This window comes from Vidua macroura, chromosome 5 (genome assembly GCF_024509145.1).
Source record: "Vidua macroura isolate BioBank_ID:100142 chromosome 5, ASM2450914v1, whole genome shotgun sequence".
Taxonomy (NCBI): domain Eukaryota; kingdom Metazoa; phylum Chordata; class Aves; order Passeriformes; family Viduidae; genus Vidua; species Vidua macroura.
The window spans coordinates 69,927,135-69,949,839 of NC_071575.1; the positions used below are offsets into that span (position 1 = coordinate 69,927,135).

Genomic DNA, 22,705 nt, shown 5'->3' on the forward strand with positions numbered 1-22,705 from the left:
CTCACCTTTTGTGGGGACACCGATCCAGTTGAGGTAGCGAGTCAGCTTCTTGGAGATGTAGGTCTTGCCACGGGCTGGGAGGCCAACCATGACTATCACAGTGGGGGAATTGGCAAGCTGAGGCCCACAGGCTGCAAGGAAAAAGAACGGGAGCTGTTAATTCTCCAGCTCATCCCGAGTAAACCCTACAAGGCACTTGTTTTTATCTGGACTCCTTCCAAGTCCTTCAGCAGCTGGAGGAAACATGAAAGCCACAGCAAGAACATCCTGATGGGTGCAAAGTAGGCAAGGAGCCAGCAGCTGGCCCAGGCTCCCTGGAGAGCCTCTGTGCTTCAGTTTCCTCATTTGCAACCAAAATAAAAAAGTTATTTAAAAAATAAAATTCAAAATCAAGGCAAGCACAACTTCACATTCCAATGGCTTGGCAATTCCATAAAAAGCTCAAGGATAGCCAAGGACTTTTGACTCGTCCCTGCAGCAGTGTCCGTGCTGAAATACCAGGTCTGGCCCAAGCTCTTCACCCACAGAAAGCATCTCCCAAAATCTTTGACTTGATTTCTAGCTGACACACAACCAACTAACTAGATTTTCTCAAGACAAACAAGGCAAGAGAACCACAGAACTAGCAGCATTTAAAAGTGGGATATCCAAGTGATTTATCCCTTTTTTCCTCATAAACCCAAGCTGGGTTATTGTATTTTTTTTTTTTTTGGTTGGTTGGGGTTTTTTTGGGTTTTTGGTTTTTTTTTTTTGGTTTTTTTTTGGTTTTTTTTTTTTTTGTGGTGAAGAGGGTCCATGTCAAACAGCTGGAAAGAAAATCCAGAGGCAGCATTTGCAGAACAGATGGGACCCTGCAGGGGATTTCTCACCCACCCTTCCATCCACCCGGTGAGCACAGAGACCTCATAGGAAAGGAATGCAGGGAGTGAGTGGCTGGTGGCAGAGCCATAAAACCCAGCTTAATTATGGCCTGGGTGGAGAGCTCTGCCTGCCTGCCACAGCTGCCTGAAGGTGGGACCAGGGGATGCCAGGGGCTCCCAGGGATGGACACAGGGCTGGGGTAGGTTTTTGTCAGCGTGGATCCGGAAAGGACAAACAAACTGAGAGGTACCCACAGAACATGCAAAGAACATGGGTTTACCTTTGCCTTCTAAGAAATAAATAAATCCAGCAGCTGGAGAAACCAAATTAAGGCCACAAGGAAGATTCATGGCCGTGGTACCCAGATGGCAGAGAAGAGCCAAGAGCCACCCATCGTCTTCCTAAGTTTCTTACCAAAGCAAACTCAGCAGGCAAGAGATTAAAAACTACCTAAAATATAGTTTGTTTTTTTTTTCCTGTTTCATTCCCCTGGCTGGAGCTGCCCTCACATTCACTCCCTTTGTGCAACCTGCCCCCCACCCAGTGCTGCATTTCAAAACCCCGGGGCAGGTCCCAAAGATTTTGGCAGCAAGTGCCAATTTTCTGTGCTGGGGCACAAGGGAGCTGTGCAACATACCAAGAAAAATACTTTTCCCCCCTCTAACAGTCTCACATCCTTATCCAAGTTATGGGTGCAAGTCTGTTTTACACAAAACCCAGACACTTATATTAGATAAAGGGAGGAAGAAGGAATAATACCTGAAATAAGGAAGCTCTTCCTTTCCCTACCTGCCAGTGGGCAAAGGATCTCATAGAGTAGAGCCAAGAGGATTTAGGGCCATTAAATAACACTCCAAGAGCAAAGGGACAATGCTGGGTACTGTTCATGTCCCTGTGGCTCCGGACAGCTGTGACAGCCCCAGGGCTGGCACTGTGTGGGCACACACGTGTCACCTTCCAATGGCTGCTGCAAGAGTTGAACACCCCTAATTCAGCAATCTCCCCCCAGTTTTTACTGCCCTTGCACAATGGAACAGCACCTGGGAAGCACCTCCCAAAACACCATGGCATCAGCGAGCAACATTTCATCAGGAATCTGAGCCCAAAGCAAAAGTCCCCGGGAAACTTTGCATCAGGGATGAAACAGAACCCAGTGTTTTGCTCCCAGTCTTTCACAAAGGCCTCATTCATCATTTCTTTTCACCACTGCTGGGAAGCTATCAGGGATTTCAATACATATTCATTACTCCTTATCGACATCTAGCCAGGTAAGTCAAGGCCAGGGATGATTTTCAGAGGGTCAGAGGGTATTTAAAAGGAGCTTATCACTTTTGCTATTTGCCAGAAAGTCAGCTTCACCAGTGGGTAAAACAGAAAGGGGAAAAAAAAATAACAACAACAAAAAAAAACACCCAGCCCAAAAGGGAAGGAAATACGCTTCTATAAAAAGTCGGATAAAACAGCCACCTCCCCACTTCAGGCATTTTTACTGTCTCCTCCTAAGTATTCCCCAAAACCTCCCACAAGCCCAGAGTGCACGTTCTGTTAGTCCCATTGCCCTTTCCCCAGCTTCTTCCCGCTGCAATTCCAACACCTTCGGGGATGCCCGATCCTGCGCGTGGAACCGCGACCCCTGCGAGCCGCGGATGAACGCGAACACCCCGGGCGTGTGTTCCACACCCACCGAGCCGGAAAAGGCAGCGATGGGACGGAGAGAGGCAGTGGCAGCCCTTTCCCTCCCGGAGCATCCCCCTCCCCTCGCCCGGCTCTGCCCCAGCCAGCGCCTTCGACGGCTCGACTTTCCCAGCCCCTACGTGAGAGACGTGCGGCGTGACAGCAATTTAATGGATCGCCGTCAAAAGGGCAGCCGAAGGCATCGCTGCAGCCTCCCCTGGACCAGCCATCACACAATCGGACTCGTTATTCCACACCCGGGGAGCGTCCTTGCAGAGGATGCTCCCAGGGATGCGCCCGCTCCCTCCAGGCATCGCGCTGGAAGTGGTCTCCGTTATTCCTCCGTTCCCACCCAGCTTTGCACAGCCCTCGCTCTTTGTTGCTGCTGAGGAATTAATAGCACCTCGCGTTTAAAATAGCTCGAGTTTAAAAAGAGTAAGCTAAAAAAAAAAAAAGCCTCTTCTCACATTGCACAGCGTGGCTCGCTCCCACCCCAAGAAAATATAATTACAAGCCACATTATGTTATTAATAAGCCCCTCGGTGCCTTAATATATCAAATATGCTAGTTTTATCCGCTGCCAAAAGGGAGCTCTCTCTGAGAAACCAGGCGAACGAAGTGGCAAAAAACCACTGCATGCACAAGGGATTTCTTTCAGAGGTGCCAGCCCTTGAGAAAAATCCAGCCACAGAGACACACGTGCAAAGCATTAAGCCGGGAGACGTTTTACCCACTCTAAGCAAAGCCCCTTGGCTACCCAGATGCCTGTTGCTGAAATCCATTTCCTCGGCAGCTCCCGCGGCAGGGCTGCCCTTGCCAGGCACAGGCTGCGCATCCCAACATCTGCTCCAGGGTGCCTGACCCACAGCCACGGGCAACAGCATCTGGCAAGCTCACAGGATATCTACTTCTTTAAAAACTATTATGATTATTATTTAGAAGGAGAAACTTTCCAGCCAAGGTAAATAAACATCGGAAGCGACTTGAAACGCCTGCTGAAGGCAAGCATCGGAAAGACTGATTCACCCAAGCCGCTTCCATCCCTCGCCGGGCTGCGAGTGCCACCCCCTCCATCCCGGCTCCGCACATTCCTGCGGCGCTCGTTTAGAGTTAGGAATCGCACAACTGGCAGGTTGTCCGTGTAGCTGGTGGGTGACTTAAAGGAGCTGCTTCCGAGCTTTCGGATTGGCTCATGATTTAAGATTTGGTTTGTAGTAACGCCGGAAGGACCCAAACATTTTTATATTCCGAGGTTCAGAGATAAGGGGAAACCACTGCAGAAGTTTGAGCACTAATTTCTGCCTTCCCCTCCATCTGCCTCCTCTTCCCCACAGGGTTAAATAGTAAAATGCAAACGGCTGGTGTTTGGTTGGGGCTTTTTCCCCCTAAATACATTGCCCTAATCCTCCAAAAAAAAAAAAAAAAGAAATTTAACACTAATTGGACAGGATTTGGAGCAAGCTGGTCTAGTGGAAGGTGTCCCGCCACATGGCAGGAGGGTTGTGGAACGAGATTATCTTTACGGTGCCTTCCAACCCAAACCATTCACGATTCTGCCATCAACAAATCCCCGGGCGAGCCGCTTGACACCGTGAAAAATCCCAGCTGAGCTGGCACCGGGGCTGCGAGGTGAACGACCTGCTCCCTTCCCTTTTAATCCCAGGGCTGGCAGCGGAGGGTGGAAACGGGGCCACGCGTGTCGCGGCACCTCCCCGCAGCCATGTGACAGCCGGCTGCGCCTTCCGAGCGCCGGGAGCGAGTCACGGGATGGCAGCGGGTGGGATGCGGGCACCGCCAGGATGCTGGGGCACGGCGAGGAGAAGGGAGGAGGGATGCTGCAGGGATGCTGCAAAGAGCCCCGCGCCGCGGTGCGCGGAGAAAGGGGAGAGCTTCCCACCCATGCCGTGCCTCCATCCCAGTCCCCATCCCTCCGGGATGCTGCCGTGCCCGTACTCACAGCGGCGGGGCAGCGCCGGGCGGTTGTCATTGGGAAGCCAAATCTTCTGGATGCGGCTTTGCGTCAGCTCCATGGGCATTTTTAAAACAAAGGTCTTTTTGCGCTCCGCGTCCACCTTGATGCGTTTGCGGGAGGGAGGAGGAGAAATAAAAAAGGGGAGGGGGAAGGAGGTGAGGGAAATATATGATAAAAAAAAAAATAATAAAAAGGGTTTTTGTTGCAGTCGGTGGTTTGGGCGAGCGGCTGCGGCGCTTTCGGATGCTGCTCCGAGCCTCGTGAAGGTTTTACGGCAGGAGGGGGAGGAGGAGGAAGAGGAGGGCCGGGTCTGCAGGGCACAAAGCCGGGCAGGAATGGCCCCGGCGCAGCCGCTGCGCGCTGAGAGGGAGCGAGGGCGAGCCCCGCTGCGAACCGCGACGGAAAGCGGGCTGAAAAAAAATACAGATAATAAAAAAAAAAAAAAAAAAAAAACTATCTTCCCTTTTAAATTGGGGGGGAAAAAAATAACAAGAGAAGAAAGGCAGGAGACTCTCCACGCGAGGCAGCCGGGCAAGGAGTGGTGCTACAGCGCTGGCCGCTGCTCCGGCCGGCTCCGCTCACGATGTGCCGGCAGCTGCCGGGCCGCCTATTTCTATCCCGACAGGCCGGGACCGCCTCCGGGGCGGAGCGGGGCCGGGCGGGCGCTGCGGCGCCGCGGAGGAGGAGGAGGAGGAGGAGGAGGAGGATGGGAAGGAGGAGGAGGAGGAGGAGGATGATGAAGATGAAGATGGAGGGATGCCGGCGCGGCCCCTGCCGCCCCCTGCCGGCCGCCCCCCGCACTGCAGCGCGGACAAAGGACGCGCTTTGTTCCGCGGGGGGAACGCGACACCGACCCCTCCCCCACGCCGGGAATCTGGGGCGCGCAGGGGACCCCCAGACTAAAATATCTGTGGTTAAATAAATGGTCTGTTTCATTCCTCGCGTCTCTTCAATCAACGAGGGAAAATGATGTAAAATGATGGAAATTGAATTTTTTGTTTTAAAAAAGGAAAATGAAAACTCGACAGTAAATAACTTTTTAAAAATATTTCAAAACTAAAAAAGAAGTAAAAATGTAAAGAGAAAAAAATTCATTAAAATTAATTATGAAAATAAAATAGGGAATAGAGGAGAAAGTAAGAAGGGGGAAAGAAATTAAAAAATTGGAATAAAGTTAAAATTAAAAATAAAATTCAAAAAATTAACTAGAGACAAATAACATAAAAACTATTTTTTAAAATAAAAATAGAGGGGAAAAAAAGAAAAAAGAACAATAAGTACAACAGCGATGGGATTGGGGGACTCCGCCGGCGCGCCCCTTGCGCCCCTCACTCCGCGGCCGGCGGGTTCGGGCCGGGGCGTCCCGCGGGGGGCCGGGGGATGCCGGGGGGTCCCGAGGGGCCGGGGGATGCCGGCCCTGCTCTCCTGCACGTCGCTCACGTCGCACATGCGGTGCCGAGCCGCCTCCCCCGGAGGGGATGCCCGGGATGCGGCGGCTCCGCCTCCGCCCGCGGCCACCGCGGCTGCTCCGCCCCGCTCCGCGCCCGGGCGGGCCGGGAGGCGCCGGGGCCTCCCCGCGTCCCTCCGCGAACAGCGGCTCGGGGGCGGCTGGAGCGGCCGCGGCGCTGGGGATGCTCCGCGGAGAGCCTCTGCTCTCAAACGGGCGCATAACGCTAATTTTTAATCAATATTTTTTAAAATTTAATATTATTTTAATTTAACAATCCCGTTTCATTGTTTATTATTTAATGTTTTCATAGAATGATTTGCTTTTTTATTATTTTATCATTTTACTATTCATTTATTTGTTCTTAATTATGTCATGTTCATATACAATAAACACATTATTATTATTATTATTATTATTATTATTATTATTATTATTATTATTATTATTTGCATTCTCTTATTAGTTTATTAAACTTCTTAATCCACTCGCCAGGTCCCTGCAAGTTATATTTCCACTCTAAATTAGGCTACAAACTGCACCCCAGCAGTGCTGACACCCCCACACAGCTTCTGTTTGCAGCACAGAGGGGTTGGGACCACCCTGAAAATTCCTGTGATGACGCCCAAACCCCAAACACTCAGGTGCTCAAACCCCCTTGTCCCCCAACACCGATGGGGATGATCCCACCTGGCCTGGAGGGGTTTCTTTGGAAGGATTCTGGGTGGGAATTTGCCACAGCAGGGAAATGTGGGAATGTGTCACGGGTGGGAAGAGCTGTAGAGGCGGGAGCATCAGCTTTGATGGTGTTTAATACAGCAAATTTTGCTTCAAAATTTAAAGCTTGATAAGGAGCATCTCGGATACCTAAAATGTTCAATAATATTTTTTTTTTTTTTTTTATTTAGGGCATTTTCCTCCTCTGCAAGCAAAGGCTTGTATTTTTATAACGCATTTAGAAGGAAGATATTTCTGGCTAATTCCTTACATGGAGCCAAGATGAAGTAAAAAGTGCACAATCTTTCCCTCTCCTACACAGGGAAAAAATATTCACAGGCAAAAAGAAAAAAAAATTAAAAAGAAATTAAAAAGAAAAAAAGCTACTATGAGTGAGCTGGAAAAGAACCAAAGATTTGGGATGTGGGAAGGAAGATGGGAGAGAGCTGTGAGTGCTCCAGTTGGCAAGGATGGGATGGAAGTCAGGCACAACAGCCCTCCCTGGGCCACTCTGCACAAAATCCCCAAATCTTTTTCACATGTAGGGCAACAGAAAGCCGGTTCCCAGCTAGAGCCTGAGTCAGAAGGAGGACAAAAATTCACATGATTTTACAGGGCAAGGAATTCGGGCATCATCCCCCTTCCTCTCTCCCCTCTCCGTGGCTCTTTTCCACCTCACAAATCACCACCCCCATGACATGAAAAGGAGCCCGAAAGCAAAACCCTGCCTGAATTAAAATCACAGTCGCTTCAAATTAGATCCACCTAGTAACTCTTGGCTTAGAAACTCCTAAATAACTGGAGCGGAAAGCTCCAACTCCTAAATAAGTGGCCTGGATTTCAAAGGCACCAGCGCCCAGCTGCTCCGAGGGAGGTCAGCTGGAAGAAGCACTACTATTTTTAAGGCACTTGCACCCCGGGGAGAGGGCAGGGAGCAGGACAGCACTAGGTGCACTCAGAGGATTATTTTTCCCCCTCCCAAATCGTGCTATGCAAAAATCCCAGCTTCCTAAAAATAGCACCTGGGCTGGTAAATAAAATGTTGCTCGCAGCTGCTGTGATAAGAGCCCAAAGGGGTGCTTAGCTCAGCGATTTTTCAGGAAATCAAGCCACTGATGCAGCCTGAATGCTGTCAGGAGGATGTGTCAGCTCCTGGAGAGCCACCACAGGCACAGTGTGACATGGGACAGCCAGTGATGCTGACCCACAGAGGGTGGAGGGAGGCATCAACCAGCCAGTGCAGGCTGGAGGTGCTGCCATCCATACCCCAGTCAGGAACTGGCAGATGTTTAATAAATGAGAAGGGACAGGGACGTAATGCCAGGGTTTGAAATACGAAAGTCCTGGTGGTAGATGGGGAAAAAAATTAACCCTGAGCGTCCAAGGGATGAATGCAGCAGGTCCAGAGAGGTGGGAGAGGGAAGTACAAAAAGGGAAAGTCTGGCAGAGAAGGGGAAAATTCCTATTTCTGTGAGAATGGGATACCCAGCTCTTATGGGGTTCACAGTCTTCAAAGTTCTCCGAAACACCAAAACTAAAACCTGTCAATTCCCTCTTTTGTTCCACCGCAGCTCCAACATCTAACTCACCTAGCAACCCATCCTGAACATTGCATTAGGCTCTGGATGCATCCCAAAGTGACAGCTCCAGACTTCATTCTCCATCCCCTTTGGAAGAAGCTACTGGTGACCAGCCTGCCTTCCCTGACATCCTCCCTGTGGCATCAAAATGCCAGCACCAGCAGCAATTGCTCTGGCGAGCCCCAACTCTGACTAAGCCATGATTCACCCTCTTCTTTTAATGTCTTTTTTTTTTTTTTTTTTTTTTAATTTATTTATTTGATTCCCTCTAAAGGAAACTTGGAAGGCAAGGACCAGTCACGTTCTTGCCTACATTCAGTGCAACACGCATCCTCTCCTTCAGAATTGGCGCGGGGGTGCAGGGAGGGGAGATGCCTGGTGGGATCCGAGTCACACATCCAGGAATTCTTTGCATGGCTAGAATTTGGGGAGGGTGGCTGGGAGCTGTGTGTACATCACTGTGTAGGTGCAGCCACACATTGTGCTCCATTCATGTCAGGGCAGCTTCATCTGCAGCGGTTTCCAGTATGGCCTTGGTTTATCAGCCTGGAATGTGGGCACAAAGCTCAGAATCACAGCAGGGTTTGGGTTTAAAGGGATTTCAAGATCATTCAGTCTCACCCCCCTGCCATGGGCAGGTACAACTTCCACTATCCCAGGTTGCTCCAAGCCCTGTCCAGCCTGGCCTTGGACACTTCCAGGGATCCAGGGGCAGCCACAGCTTCTCTGGGCACCCTGTGCCAGGGTCTCACCACACCCACACGAAAAAATCTCTCCCTAACATCCCATCTAAATCTACTCTCATCCGGTTTAAAGCCGTTCCAAAGTGCTCCATACCCTGGGAGGGTGGTTGCAAAAGTCAGGCAGCAGCTGCCCAGGCTCTTATTAGTGCATTGATTACATTTTCTTGCAACTGAAAAATTTATTCCTCTGGGCAGACCAAGGGGCATTCATATGGTTTTCGGGGAAAGAAAAAAAAAAAAAAAAAAAAAAGACAACAAGAAAAACCCAACAACAACAGCAAAAGCAACAGAAAAAAAATTGCTAAATTTTGCACTTACAAAGATAATTTTAAATAGTGGGATATTGAAGAAGCCAAGGAAATTGTCTGCAATATTTTTCGGGGAATTAGATGCTTTCAGAAAGGTCAGGAAGGAAACCAAGTGGTTAACACCTCCCATTGACAGCTGGATGCTGAGTAGTTTTCACTGCTGATGGCGCTTTCTTTGGACGGACTTGAAAAAAAGCTGCTACGGGTCAGGCTCGTGGCGGGGAGGGTGATAAACGTCTGATTTTTATCAGGCTGATAAAAATGTTTGGATTTGGAGAGGCAGCTGGAGTTCACGGTCCTTTGCGCCTGCAGTTTTCAATTGCCTCCCTCGCCCCTGGCAGGTATTTCAGTTACAGGAATAAATAAACAAGGAGCGAAGTGTGAACTGTACCTGTAGGACCAGGATGTCACCGCTCCCTCTCCCTCATCCCACCCAGCTCCTGATGCCCGGGAGGGAACACCAAGAGCTCCTGCGTCTGTCCCTGTAATGGATCGGGGTGTTTCTGCCATTGAAAAGAGTTTTTTTCTTTCCCCTCCTCTAAACAAGTTTAGTTTTGCTTCCTCATTTCTCGCCTCTCGCCCCTCTGTCCTTGCAGTCTCACGCTGCTTTTCTTCCTCCTGCTGCAAAGGGGAACAGAAACCAAGCAAAACCATCTCTTCACGGCATTATTTGCAGTCAGGGTTTCCTGCAGGGATTGAGGGATGTTGCTCAGCACGGGATTTACCCTGAAATCAGGGGAGAGCTCCTGGTCCCTCCGCAGCAGTGAGGGCTGAGCCCTGCCCGGGGTGCAGGATGCAGGCAGGGCAGGGAACATCGTGTGCCCCGGAGCTCTCCCTCCTTTCACCCACCAGTGCAGACACGCGTTCTCCTGGCTGCGGACAAGCCGTGCAGTTTTTCAGCCTGTTGCACCCTCTAATTGCACCTGATGTGCTCATGAAACTCCTGCCTTGGCCGCTTGTAAGAAATTCCAATCATTGCTGACAACAGCCGAGCGCTGGGACACCACTGGAGCAAGACCTGGGCTGCCACACGCCTGCCCGTGGGTGCAGCTTTGCTTAAAAATAGCCACAAGCAGAGAAAGGGGGGGAAAATTCAACGGGATTCAGCTTCTGACATTGAGAAACCAGGGCTGAGCCCCACAGGGGGAAATCCCACAAAGGCACAGGGCATTGCTCACCCCGCGCTATCAGCCCCAGTCAAACACTGCACCCAGGGCTGACCTTGCTTTCCTGGCAGCCAAGGGACAGGGAAAGCCAGGAAGGGGATGCAGAAATGCAGAATTCAGCCTCATTCAGCTGGTAACAGGTTAGGGACCTGCTGCTTTTGCTCAGCCCTCTGCTCTGAGCTCCCCGTGTGCTGTCACTGTCACTGTCACACTCGGAACGACGCAGGAGCTCTTTCAAGGACAGTAAACTCTTCCTTGAAGTCAACACTCCACAAAGTTGTTTGTTTGTTTAATTCCTTTTAATTTATAGCTCTTCAGCCAGGAGGACAAGAAACCTTCAAACCTTATTTTCTTTTGAGTGGTAGGATTTGTGCCCTAACGAGAGGTGTTTGGTTATAATTGGCTGAGTTAAAGGGTAGCAGGAAAGGAAATGGGAGTTTTAAATACAATGCCTGGCTGTGATGAATATGTGGAAGAAGGAAGGATGAGAGCCTGGATTCAATCTCAATTCATCAAATTAAAAGTAAAATCATTCAAGGTTTCCTCCATTATCCTCAGAGAGGTGGGTGCCTCCAAATGTGTCTTGGATGATCCTTGGGAAGACCCAGTAAATCTTAAGAGCAATAATGGGGAGGTGTTCAATGGATGTCCATTAGCAAGGACTGATGACCCCAAAGGAGCCTCCCAGGTGGAGATTCATATTTAAGAAAGGAGGTTTATTTGTAATTTTAAAAAATAATTATATTCCATAGTTCTCAAAAAAATATAATTTGGAGATAACATTCTGAAGCTGCAAACATCCATTAAAGTAAGGACATTTCTCAAAGCTGGCAGGTCTGCTCAGAAACTGTTCCAGGAGGATTGAGCAATGTCCTGTGAAAGTTCCTGACATTACAAGACTAGTGAAAAACAAAATTCACCCCATAAACGGCTAAATCATAAAGATAATTGACTCCCTAAGTTGCAGAGAGGGTAGATTTAGGGTAGATATTATAAAGAAATTCTTTACTGTGAGGGTGGTGAGGCCCTGGCACTGGTTGCCCAAAGAAGTTGTGGCTACCCCATCCCTGGAAGTGTCCAAGGTTGGACAGGGCTTGAAGCAACCTATTTTTGTGGAAGGTGTCCCTGCCCATGGCAGGGGTTGGAGCTGGATGAGTTTAAAGGTCACTTCCAACCCAGGCCACTCTGTGATTCTACAAAACATGGGTTTCTAAAAGTTGTTAGAGGGTAATTAAATGGCAAGAAGTTGGGATATTCCAGCATCAGGAATTCAATACTCGTTCTCCTTGAAACAAAATCTGGCTGAAGAAGTTCAAGTTGGTCCTAATAGCAAGGGTCAAAGAGTGCAGATCAGTCAGAGAGCCACCATTCAGGTTTTGGCATTGTCAGAGCTTCTGAAAAGACAATATTCACATTAGCCTGACACTGGGTTGAGCCTTCTACTTCCAGGTACTTTCAGTTACATGAAAGGAACACTTCCCTGTTTGCCCTGTTATTTTAAGGTGTGAAATTCCCCACTGAAAATCTTGGGATTGCTTTAGGGTGTAAATCCACAGGATGTTGAACTTGACTTTAGGTTACCTCATCCCTAATCAAGAGGCCACAACCACCTGCGACAAGGCACTGATCCAGCAGAAAAATCCTGCTGGTCTGAGAGAAAAGTGTGTTTACAGGGCTGCTCTGTCCCCACTGCCAGATCAGATATTCCCTGCGCTGCTGCTGCCAGCAAAACTTGGCATGTGTTACCACAGGGCCTTCTCCAGGAAAATCAGCAGAATTACAGCCATTTGCTCACACCTGAACCAGACCTAATTTAGGACTTTACTGATTTAACCCTGGCTGGGAGCTCAGCCCCACTCGCTCAGTCCCCCACAGTAGGATGGGGTAGAGAACTGGAAGGTAAAAGTGAGAAAACTCATGGGTTGAGGTACAGTTTAATGGGTAAAGCAAAAGCCACGTGCACAAGCAAAGCAAAACAAGGAATTCATTCCCCACTTCGCACAGGTTCCCAGTGATCCCCAGGAAAGCAAGGCTCCATCACACATAATGGTGGCTTGGGAAGGCAAACAACACGACCTCGAATGTCCCCCCTTTCCTAAACACGACAAAATGCGTTATGGAATATTTTTGGTCAGTTTGGGGTCAGCTGTCCTTATTCTGTCCCCTCCCAACTCCTTGTGCCCCCCCAGCCTCCTCACTGGTGGGGTGAGGAGCAGAAAAGCCTTGACTCTATGTAAGCCCTGCCCAGCAAAAACAAAAACATCTCTGTTTTATCAACACCGTTTTGGCCACAAGTCAGAATCACAGCCCCACAGCAGCTACTCTGAAGAAAATCAACCTGTCCCAGCCCAAACCAGCGCAGCGCTGCAAAGCAACGCGGCTTGTTGGAGATCTGATGGGAAGAACAAAGAATTCCAGCCCTCCTGCATGCGTAGATTGTTATAGGATTTATTTTTGTGGAGGTGCCCAGTGGCTGAAGTTGATTGTGCTCACTGAAGAACTTAATTCGCAGCCCGGTGATGCAGCTGGGATGCAGCTCTCCAGGTCTCCTGCCTGCAGGCGCTCAGCGCTGGATGCGAAACCCCCCCACGGATGATGAGTCTGTTCAGCCCATTTACGGTGGACGATGATCACCCTCCGGAAATCACAGCCTGTCATTATCCCGTGGACTTTGCTATTGAACTGTTTCCTAACTCCTCATTACCACCCACCTTTCATTAAGAGCCTGGATCGTTATCTCATCATTGCAGGTTATTAAATCAAACAATGGCAAAGGCTGCGGCCTTTCTGGGGCTGACTCACCTCATTATGTAACAAGCCCGGGCCAGTGACAACCTCAGCATCGTCATGGTGACAGGGAAGCGTCTAAAAAGTTGCAGGCAATGACGTGGTGAAGCCAGATACCCCAGAGATGCTGGGGAATCTCTTCAAAGTAATGCAAAAAACCTAAAACACAAAGCTCCAAGGGAGAACATGGGTTTGTATTTTTGATCATCAAGGAGGACGTGCTTGTAGGCAGCAGCGGGCAGCAGATTAATCACAGCCTAGGAAAAAGGGTATTTTTTTATCTCAGGTCTCAACCCCCGCTGATAATCAGTTTGGCTCCTGATAGAGGAGCTTTTGAAGCAGCATCCCAGAAGGATCTGCATTGCCTGGGAGGCTCAGATGGAAAGGTTCCCCTGAGGGATGCTGAGCAGGGAGGAGGCGTTGAAGCTCTCAGCTCCTGCTGTTCTGCCTCCATCCACAGCAAAGCTATGGGTAGAGACTGGGGAGGATTTATGGAATTTTGGGTTGTCTACAAGGAACTGGTCACCTTTGAGCACTTCTACCACCTGTGGAGGGAAATGGGCACTCACTTGCACAGAGAACAATTCGGCTGCCCTGCTGTGGGTACTGACTGCAAACCAGGATGAGATGTGTCCTGGAGGAGTTTGTGTCCTCCGACCACTGAGGGAACCTCAGAGCTATGCCCAAAACCATTCCACACACATCTCAGTGCTCTCCAGCACGAGGTGACCCAAAACACAAGTCCTTGTCCAATCCAGAGTCCCATGCAGGGAGGAAGAGCAGAGCTTTGGTGAGGAGCTGCATGTCGAAATCGTGTACGTGCCGAGGATCTTCCCACCCACACCTCACCTTTGTGAGCGCGTCTGCCCCATGGACAACCTGCTCTTCCCTGCTTCCTCACAGGGCTGGCATGATCCAGACAATGGTTGCCCAACAGTGGCCCACACACCTCGGCTCTGGCCAAGAAGAACCACTTTTGGGACCAGCACCACTGCTGGGGTTGAGCTGTTCCCTGGATCAGCCTCCCCAAGGGCTCCCCTCTCCATTCAGCCTGGTGGAAACCACAAGGCATCCAGAGGTGAGGTCTACGTGTCCCACTTTTGCAGAGTGGTGCCATGTGCTTTTAAACTCCAGACCTGCAGGCACTGCTTTTAGGAGGTCTGTGAAAGACCAGTAAGAGGGAAAGTGTGTGGTCAACAAGCTGAAATTTAGAATAGTAAGGGCCAGTTTTGTTTCCATATCTTTTGCTGGAGCTCCTTACAGTCAAAACCTCTCTCAGGGAACCTCCAATTTCCTAACAGCTCTCCTAACCAAGTTTTGGACCCAAATCACTGGAATTAGATCACACAGATTGCTGGAGTGCAGAAATTAAATAACCAAATTCCCTTATCATGGTTTTCTTAAAATTCTTCCACTTACAGAGCAATGATTTTAGTGCATTTAAGTCCTAGCAGATGATTTTCATTTGTATATTTCATGTACTTTTTTCTATGCCATGGAGACCTGGCTGGGATCTAAAATTGTTAAAAAACATCTACAGAATTTATTTCTTCTTTCCCTGATATTTTCCAATCAGACATGAAAAATATTAATGGAAAATTTCTCTGGAATTTTGGGGCAAGCTGAAACAATATGGGGAGCTTGCTGCCAACATATTTTCTCAAATACACTTATATTTTCCAACCCGCAATGACAAGCTGTGAACAGCTTCTTGGGAAAAAAAAAAAAAAAAAAAAAGGAGAAAACTCAGCTCAGTGTTTAGATTTTTTAGATTTCTGCCCTGGAGTTTAACAGGGAGTAGCAAAGCAGCATCTGGGTGCCTGGCAGGGGTCACAAGGAAAGATGCTGTGCTTCAAAGCACTTGGGAGGGCCTCATTTTTCTCCCAAACAACTGCTGTTACTTGAGCAGAGAGGCAGAGCCAGGAGGGCATAGCACAGGTGGAAGCACATCTTGGCCATTGATCATGACTCATCCTCACTGAATAACGATGGAGATAGGGGAAAAACACTTTTATTGTGTTTGCTTCAGCATTTCCATCAACACCACCCATTAGGGAATCACAGAATGGTTTGGGTTGGAAGGGACATAAAAGATTATCCAGTTTCATCCCCTGCCATGGGCAGGGACGTCTTCCACTCTTCCACTATCCCAGGTTCTCCAAGCCCTGTCCAACCTGGCCTTGGACACTTCCAGGGATGGGGCAGCCACAGCTGCTCTGGGCAACCTGTTGCGACACAAACTCTGTGCCACAAATAGGACACCTCTCAAAACAAACAAACGACCCCAGAACAGGGGCTCACCTGACGTGTCCATCCCCCTGTGCCCTCCTGGCACAGCTCTGGTGGGTTCGTGCTCCCCGCACGTCCTGGGCTGACGCCTGCGGTGACAGCACGTCCACAGCCAGGGTTTCACATTTCCCAGCCCAGCTGTTTACCCAGAGCTCAGCCTGAAGGAAAACAACTGCTAGACAGTCAACAAGAGATCTGAGGGACACCCAACTCCTGGGCAGGCTCTCCTGCCAGCTTCCCTATAAAGGAGAGCCAGGCTCAGGCTCAAAGCATGACCTTCCTTCAGTTCATGTTGTTATTACCCAAGCTGGGACAGCCCCAGGCGCCTGATTGATGGGCACCTTTCACCCACTGCTGGGTGAAATGCCTCAGGGATTCTGTGGATGGTCACTGGGCCACTGGGAGATACAGTTTGTACCCATGGAGCAGAGCCCAGAGCAATTCCCAAACCTGCCAGCTATGCAAAAGCAAGGCCTTTCTGCAGCTGTGGCTAAGGGGGATCCCACCAGGATGGGTTTGGGATGAAGGTGGCGTAGCCAGAGTGCCACAGGAGCTTGTAGTATCTGCAGGATATGCTTGGAGCATGGATGTGCTGTGCCCTTTCCCTGTCCTGCCCTAAACACTGGTGCTTATTCCAGACCTGACCAGCTGAATACCCCTGAAAACCCATCTCAAACCCATCTCAGCCCAGAGCCTGAGCAAGCACAGCTCCCTTGCACACGTGCAGGAGCACACGCAGCCACCCCAGCCCCTGGCAGCCGCCAGTGCCTTCAGATGCCACTCAAAAATCTGGTCCTCTTGCATTCAGGCAGAGCCAGTCATCGACGACAGGGGTGACTAAAGCCCAGCACTGGCACACACCAGCCCCATCCCACGCTGCCTTGTCCCATCTTGCCTGCAGCCGGGCCGTTACCTGCCAGGCCACCCAACCCCGTGGCTGCCAGCACCCTGTGACAGCACATGGCAAGCCAGGCTGGAAAAGGTAACCTCAGGTCGTCCAGAATTTGGGCTAGGAAAGTCACATCCACAAAAAGAACGCTTCCCACCCTCATGCCTTCCACCTAATTGCTGCTGTTGCAACAGCCCTACATGATTTAATGGTTTATTGCATTGTTCTTTTATTTATGGTGTAAATGTTTTGGACGTGATCAGTTTCTCAGCAGCTCAGCTGCACCCAAAAATTAATAAGAGAAGAAAAAAAAAAAAAAAAAAAAAGGAAAGGAGAAACACTGCAGCAACCAGAGGTGATTTAATGTTTAAGGGAAACAAAGGCTTTGCTGACTGTGTTCCTCCATGCACATGATCTTCACAGCTGGCAGAAGGTGGAAATCCATTCCCTGCCTTTGGCAAAGCCACCTTGGAGAACAAAAATAAACACAAACATCACTGCTAGCAGGTGCCTCTTCTGTCTCAACTCATCCTGCTCAGCTTGGTTCAGCAACACAGAGATTTTGGTGGTGAAGCTACGTCCGAGTCCTTCTTCCCACCCCAAAGCCTTGTCCTCAGCCATGAATGAGATCCAGCCCTCCAGCTGGGAAATTGACCCAGGCTGGAAAAATCCCCAAACCCTACCATTTATTTTCCTTTATTATTATTCTATATACTGTTTATCCTATTAATTTATTTTTCTTTATTTTGCTCTGCATGGGAATGTTGTTTTGTGAGCATGGATCCACTCCTGGAGCACCTGGTGTTGGCATAAAGCCATCCCACATTCCTTTTGTGGAAGGGCTTTATCGGGATGCCCAAGTCCAAATCACAGCCTCAGCTATGTCCTACTGCTCCTGCGAGAAATCCCTTGCCAATAAGGAGGATTTCTAAGAAAGTCAATGAGAAGGAAAAATAAAAACCAGGTCAAATTCTCAAATTTCTGCTCCATATTAGAATCTCCTGTTGGCATTAAGGTGGGGTGCTTACCTGGGTCGTACCTGGCGTGAAGGCATGAGTTTCCTCCAAATAAATTCATATTGGTGACTGAGGAGCCTTTATTTTGCACTTGTGCCAGGTGACCTGGCAGTGCCCACTTGCATTTTTAGGGGTGGAAAAATTCGGTCTCCCAGGCACAGAACTCAGCAGTTGTTCAGTCCTCACCTTCAAGCCCACGGGCAGGACCCAGTGCAACCCTGCTTATCCCCCAGTAAAGGCAGCTGAAACACCCTGGCTCATCCTGGGAAGACACATCCCTCCTTAGGGCTCATGGATTTGGGAGCAGGAGACAAAACACCCAGTTTTTCTCCCAGTACTGATGTGGTTTTGGGCTTACCTAGGAACAGAGGCCACACAAAGTTAAAAGAATAAAAGCGGATATATTTACTGAAGGGCCTCCAGGTACATTAGGGGCAGACAAAGCCTCCCCAAGGGGCTACACCCAAAAATTAAGGACAGTCATGAGTTTTTCAGACATATATAAGTTTGGTCCATTTACATATCAGGGGTTAATTCTCCAATTACAGGTAATTGGAGGCAATGAAATCACATACCCCCAGTTTGCTTCCCCCCAATTCACTTTTGTTCAGACTTTTCGGGATCTGAGGCTGTAGGGTGTCCTTGAAACTCAGGTCCAGAGGGATTGTTTAGTCTGACCAAAACGTGAAGACATTTTGTGAAGTTTGTGAAGTTAGCTAACACTTTATATGGAGTTTAGAGTTACGCACTGACGCAGCACAAGATCTGAAAAAAACACAAAAGTTAAAACCCTAATGCACCAGCACCTCCGGGGCAAAACCACCCGTGATACTGACAGATTACCCCTGTTGTTTACCAGCCCCAGCTGCTCTCCGGCCTTCCTGGAAAGGGCAGAGCAGCAGCAGGGCTCTCGCACGCTCCTTTCGCGTGTCCCCGGAGGAGCGGCGGCTGCCGGAGCGCGGAGCCCGCAGCGCTCCCTCCCTGGCCACGCGAACGGGGCGTGCATGGCCACTGGGGCTGCCCGGGACTGGCCCGTGCCCCGGCGTCCCCGCCGTCCCTCACTGCCAGCAGGGCAGTGGAATGAGAAATAAAACTGGTAAACAAGTTCACCCCGCTGCCCTGGGAAAGGTTCTGCTCGCGTCCTGTCGGATAAACAAGCTCCGGCGGCGGCTGGAGGGGAGGGGAATAAATAAATCGGGCTGGTTGAAGGGACGCAGCTGTTTCACACCAGCCCTGCCCGAAGAAAGCCCAAAGTGGGGCTGGGATTGCACAAGGACACGGCAATACCTCATTTTCTCCACCTCCTTCCCCAGCAGCATCGTTTCTCCCCAAACCACTTCATGAGGAGACGTTGGTCTGTCTCAGCTTGCCCCCTCTGTCCTCAGACAATCTTTTTCAGGGCTGAGCAGAGCTTTCCTTGATTTCCAACCCAAATCAACATCTCTGCAGGTGGGGTTTTAACGCCCTGCTCCTGCCCACAGGGGCTGATTTGGAAACTCTGCGCTGCACTACAATGAAGTCTGCACCAGTAATATCCCCAAAATGTACCTACACAGGGAACACGCCTCAGGATGCTCTGGCACTGCCAGGATTGGTGCAGAGAGATCTGGAGCCGTGGATATGAGCAGCTAAAGGCACCATCAGCACAGCCTCCAGCCCATCTCAGCCCTCCTGTGCCTGTTTCCCCTGCCTCAATCGATAAAGCTGGAAATCATCCAACAAGGAGCAAAGGACTGGGAAGAGGGGCAACAAAAAGGTCTCAGCAGTCAATTCTGAACAAACAGCATGAAGTCCCAGAAGAAAATATTTATTATTATTATTATTATTATTATTATTATTATTATTATTATTAGCAATAACACTAATAATAATAATGCGGGGAAACCAAAAGGAAAGCCCAATTCCATGATGTTTTAGCTAGAGGGTGGCATACAAAATGCAGGAGGCTGGGTTTTCTGGACTGCGTGGTGCTGCTTCCTCAGCACCAAGGAAGGGCACATCTCACTGCAGGCCCTGTGCTTTTGGGAAGAGGTTTAATCTGGGATGGGTCGGCAATACCAAGGAGATGTTTTCAAAATTGAGTATATGGGAAAGGACAAAATGAGAGTGATTTTGTTCTCCACGAAGGAGAAATCTGGGGAGTAGCTTTCAGCCTGGAAAAGGATGCTATGGAGAAGATAATAGCTGTTTTTATAGCAAGGAATATTTAAGGTTTATACAAGATATGCTCCCCCAGTGGAATCCTAATTAGTGGAATCCTAATATTCCTTGCCAGGACAAGGAATTCTTCAGGGGAAAACACAAAGGAAACCTAAATATGCTTGTGTGGATTTGATCTTGAGTCCCAACTGGGGATTGTGCCTCATCCTTTTTTTTTTTTTTTCTCTAACCTTAAAATGTAGTTCTGATGGGGAAAAGAATCAGGTGCCTTGCTGAGATGTGTGTGCCTGCACGCACACACCAGGAAAACAGGGATCACACACCTTGCTGCCTGCTGGTTTTGAAATCCTCCCACGTCCCTCCATGAAAAAAAAAAAAAAAAAAAACAACAAAAACCTGTGGTCATCTGATTTAAAGCCTTTGGAGCTGTTTTGTGCTGAGATCAATTTCTCCATCACAGAGGGTGTGTTAAGGAAAGGTTCAGCAGGGCACAGGCTCTGCTGGCACAGGCTTCCAGTGACACAGGGATGGTGGGTGAAAAGAGGCCTGGGGGGTGTTGGTGGTGGGCTCTGAGCACTGGGGTGAAGCTCAAGCCCAATCTGAGCTGCTCTCCTGTGTGACATAGCCACGGAGCTTGGTTTCAGCTGGTGGCTGGAAATACAGCAATGGAGACTCCTTCCCCATCCCTGCCAGGAAGGAGGCAGGACAGCAAAAGGAGGGGTTTTCCAGCATCCTGAGTTGCTTGGTGGGGTGCTGGCCCTGGCAGGGAGGTTATAGGTGTGTCTGCCTGCTCCCAGGTTAGGACAGGAGGATATACCTTCAGTATTGTTACATGGTTTAATTCCCAGACTCAGGAATTCTGAGAGGTGCTAACAACCCATATCTGTCCCCACCAGCTGGTTTCTGTGGACTGATCAGAACGCAGAGTGGGTCCCAAAAATCCCACTGCACCTGTAGAAGCCTCCTACAAGAGTTTCTAGTGGAGTGGTGGTTCCACCTGCAGCTGGTGGCAGCCAAGGTTGTCCCACCTGGCCAGCATAGCCTGGGATTGCTCCCCTGCACCAGCACCTGGAGACATGGTGGACTCTGCTGCTTGGTTGTGCATGACCCAGTGAGCAATAACGGGAACAAAACCGAGCATGGTGACCCTGAAATCCATTAAAAACTCCCCATGAGGGCCATAAATGCTAAAGAAAGTGCAAAGGCCAAGAGGCAGCGGAAAGGTCGTGCTCACCCAGGGCTTTCTTGGAAGTGCAGGGAGGTGCTGGGAGGGGTGAGATGGGGGACAGACACCTGCTCCTTTGGGAGCTTTGGCTCAAGAGGCTGGTGAGGTGAAAGGGGATGAAACAAAACCAAGAGCCAGAATGAAAATACCACAGTGAGAAACACAGGCCAGGGGACAAAGCAGTATGGGAGGGGATTTCCAGCCTTCCACGAAAGGTGTTCAGTGAAAACAAGGTGATGGTTTGACTCAGGCACAAGCCAGTGAGTCAGGAGAGCCAGGGCCAGTTCTGCCACATGTTTCCTCCCTGCTCTTTGAGCAGATACCCTCAAGCAGACACCCACGGTGTCACTGTCACCAGGACGGTCCCCATCGGGAGCTGCAGCTGGCAGGACCCCCCTCAAGCAGCTCCTGACTCCTCACATGGCTTCTCTGCATCCATCAGTGCTTAAAAATCCTGTCCAGCACCTCTGACAGGAAATGCTGGATAAAACCTTTTCCAGGGCTGCCAGGAAGACACGACATCGAGGAGTGATGAGTGACATGAGCAGCAAAGGCAGCAGCATGTGGGTTCACAGGGCTTTGCCAGCAATCCAGAAAGCCTCCCAAAGGGATGAGATTATCCCTTCCAATACCTAAAAAAAGCTGCAGAAAGGCAGTTCTCCACCTTTAGCCGAAACCATTCTGCAAAGGCAGAGTTTCCCATCAGGGGGTGTTGTAATCTGAGTCACTGCAAGAGCTGGGACAGCGAGGAAGTGCTCTGCAGCACAGGGGACAGACAGCAGAAATAACAGTGCCAGGATGTGGCACAGTACTTCGTGCTGCAGGCAAAAGGCACCTCTGCCCCTGCTCACGAGAGGCTCCTTGATCTCAGCAAGCAGAAATGAGCCCAGGGGATGTTGTAGCTTGTGCTAACAGAATGTACAGAGCAGTGGGAGGGATCCTGCCCCTCCACTCCACTCTCATGAGACCCCACCTGGAGCACCGTGTCCAGCTCCAGGTCTCCAATATAAGAAGGTTGTGGAGCTGTTGGAGCAAGTCCAGAAGAGGCCATGAAGATGCTCCAAGGGCTGGAGAACCTTTGTGACAGAGACAGACTGAGAGAGCTGAGGTGTTCAGCCTTGAGAAGAGAGGGCTCTATGCAGATCTTAGAGCCCCTTCCAGAGCCTAAAGGGAACCTATAAGAAAGATGGGGACAGGTTTTTAGCAGGATCTGTTCCAATAGGACAAGGGGTGATGGTTTCAAAGTGAAGGAGGGTTGATTTATATTAGATGTAAGGAAGAAATTTTTTATTATGAGGGTGGTGAGACCCTGGCACAGGTTGCCCAGATAGGTGGTGGATGCCCCATCCCTGGAAGTGTTCAAGGTGAAGCTGGAGTGGACTTTAAGTAACCTCATCAAGTACAAGTTGTTCTTGCCTTGTCAGAGGGTTTGGAACTAGGTGATCTTTTACATCCTTTCCAACCCAGACTGTTCCATGCTTCTATCATTATGTGTTCATTCTCTGCTCACTGGCTTTCAGTCTTATCTCCAGCTCCTTCCCAGCCAGCAGCACTGGGATTTCATTTGTCCTTTGACAGATGACAAATGTCCTGCTCGCTGGCATTGCCCTGCTAGCTTATCACCTGCACACTCCCAGGCTTCCTTGCGTCAGCTGCAGTAATTAAATCATATTTTTCAGGGAGGGCACTTTGGGTGAAAGCTCCCAACACCTCCTGATAGCAGAGCTGCAGCCACAGACAGGCCTTTGCCAGGGTAGTGGCACTGCCTGGGGATCAGGACTTTCTCTCCAGTGCTCCCAGCTGATGCAGCAATGCTGGAGGAAATTAATTTCTGTCCTAAGCTCGTTCCTCCTGGCTGTCTTTGAGCATCC

At 49.7% G+C, this 22,705-nt stretch overlaps 1 protein-coding gene across 5 annotated transcripts in view; it reads right to left on the reverse strand.

Moving 5' to 3' along the window:
- Nucleotides 1-22,705, reverse strand: part of PFKFB3 (6-phosphofructo-2-kinase/fructose-2,6-biphosphatase 3) — a 39,930-nt gene that overhangs the window by 14,523 nt on the left and 2,702 nt on the right. For 4 of the 5 annotated variants that reach the window (XM_053977497.1, XM_053977493.1, XM_053977494.1 and 1 more), the window contains exons 1-2: nt 4,493-4,717; nt 6-131 (exon numbers count right to left, since the gene is read on the reverse strand). In XM_053977497.1, coding sequence (XP_053833472.1) covers nt 6-131; nt 4,493-4,571 — 205 coding nt within the window. In that variant the 5' untranslated portion in view covers nt 4,572-4,717. Of the gene's footprint in view, nt 1-5; nt 132-4,492; nt 4,718-22,705 lie in introns of those variants that run through there. The other variant, XM_053977495.1, reaches the window with a different exon arrangement.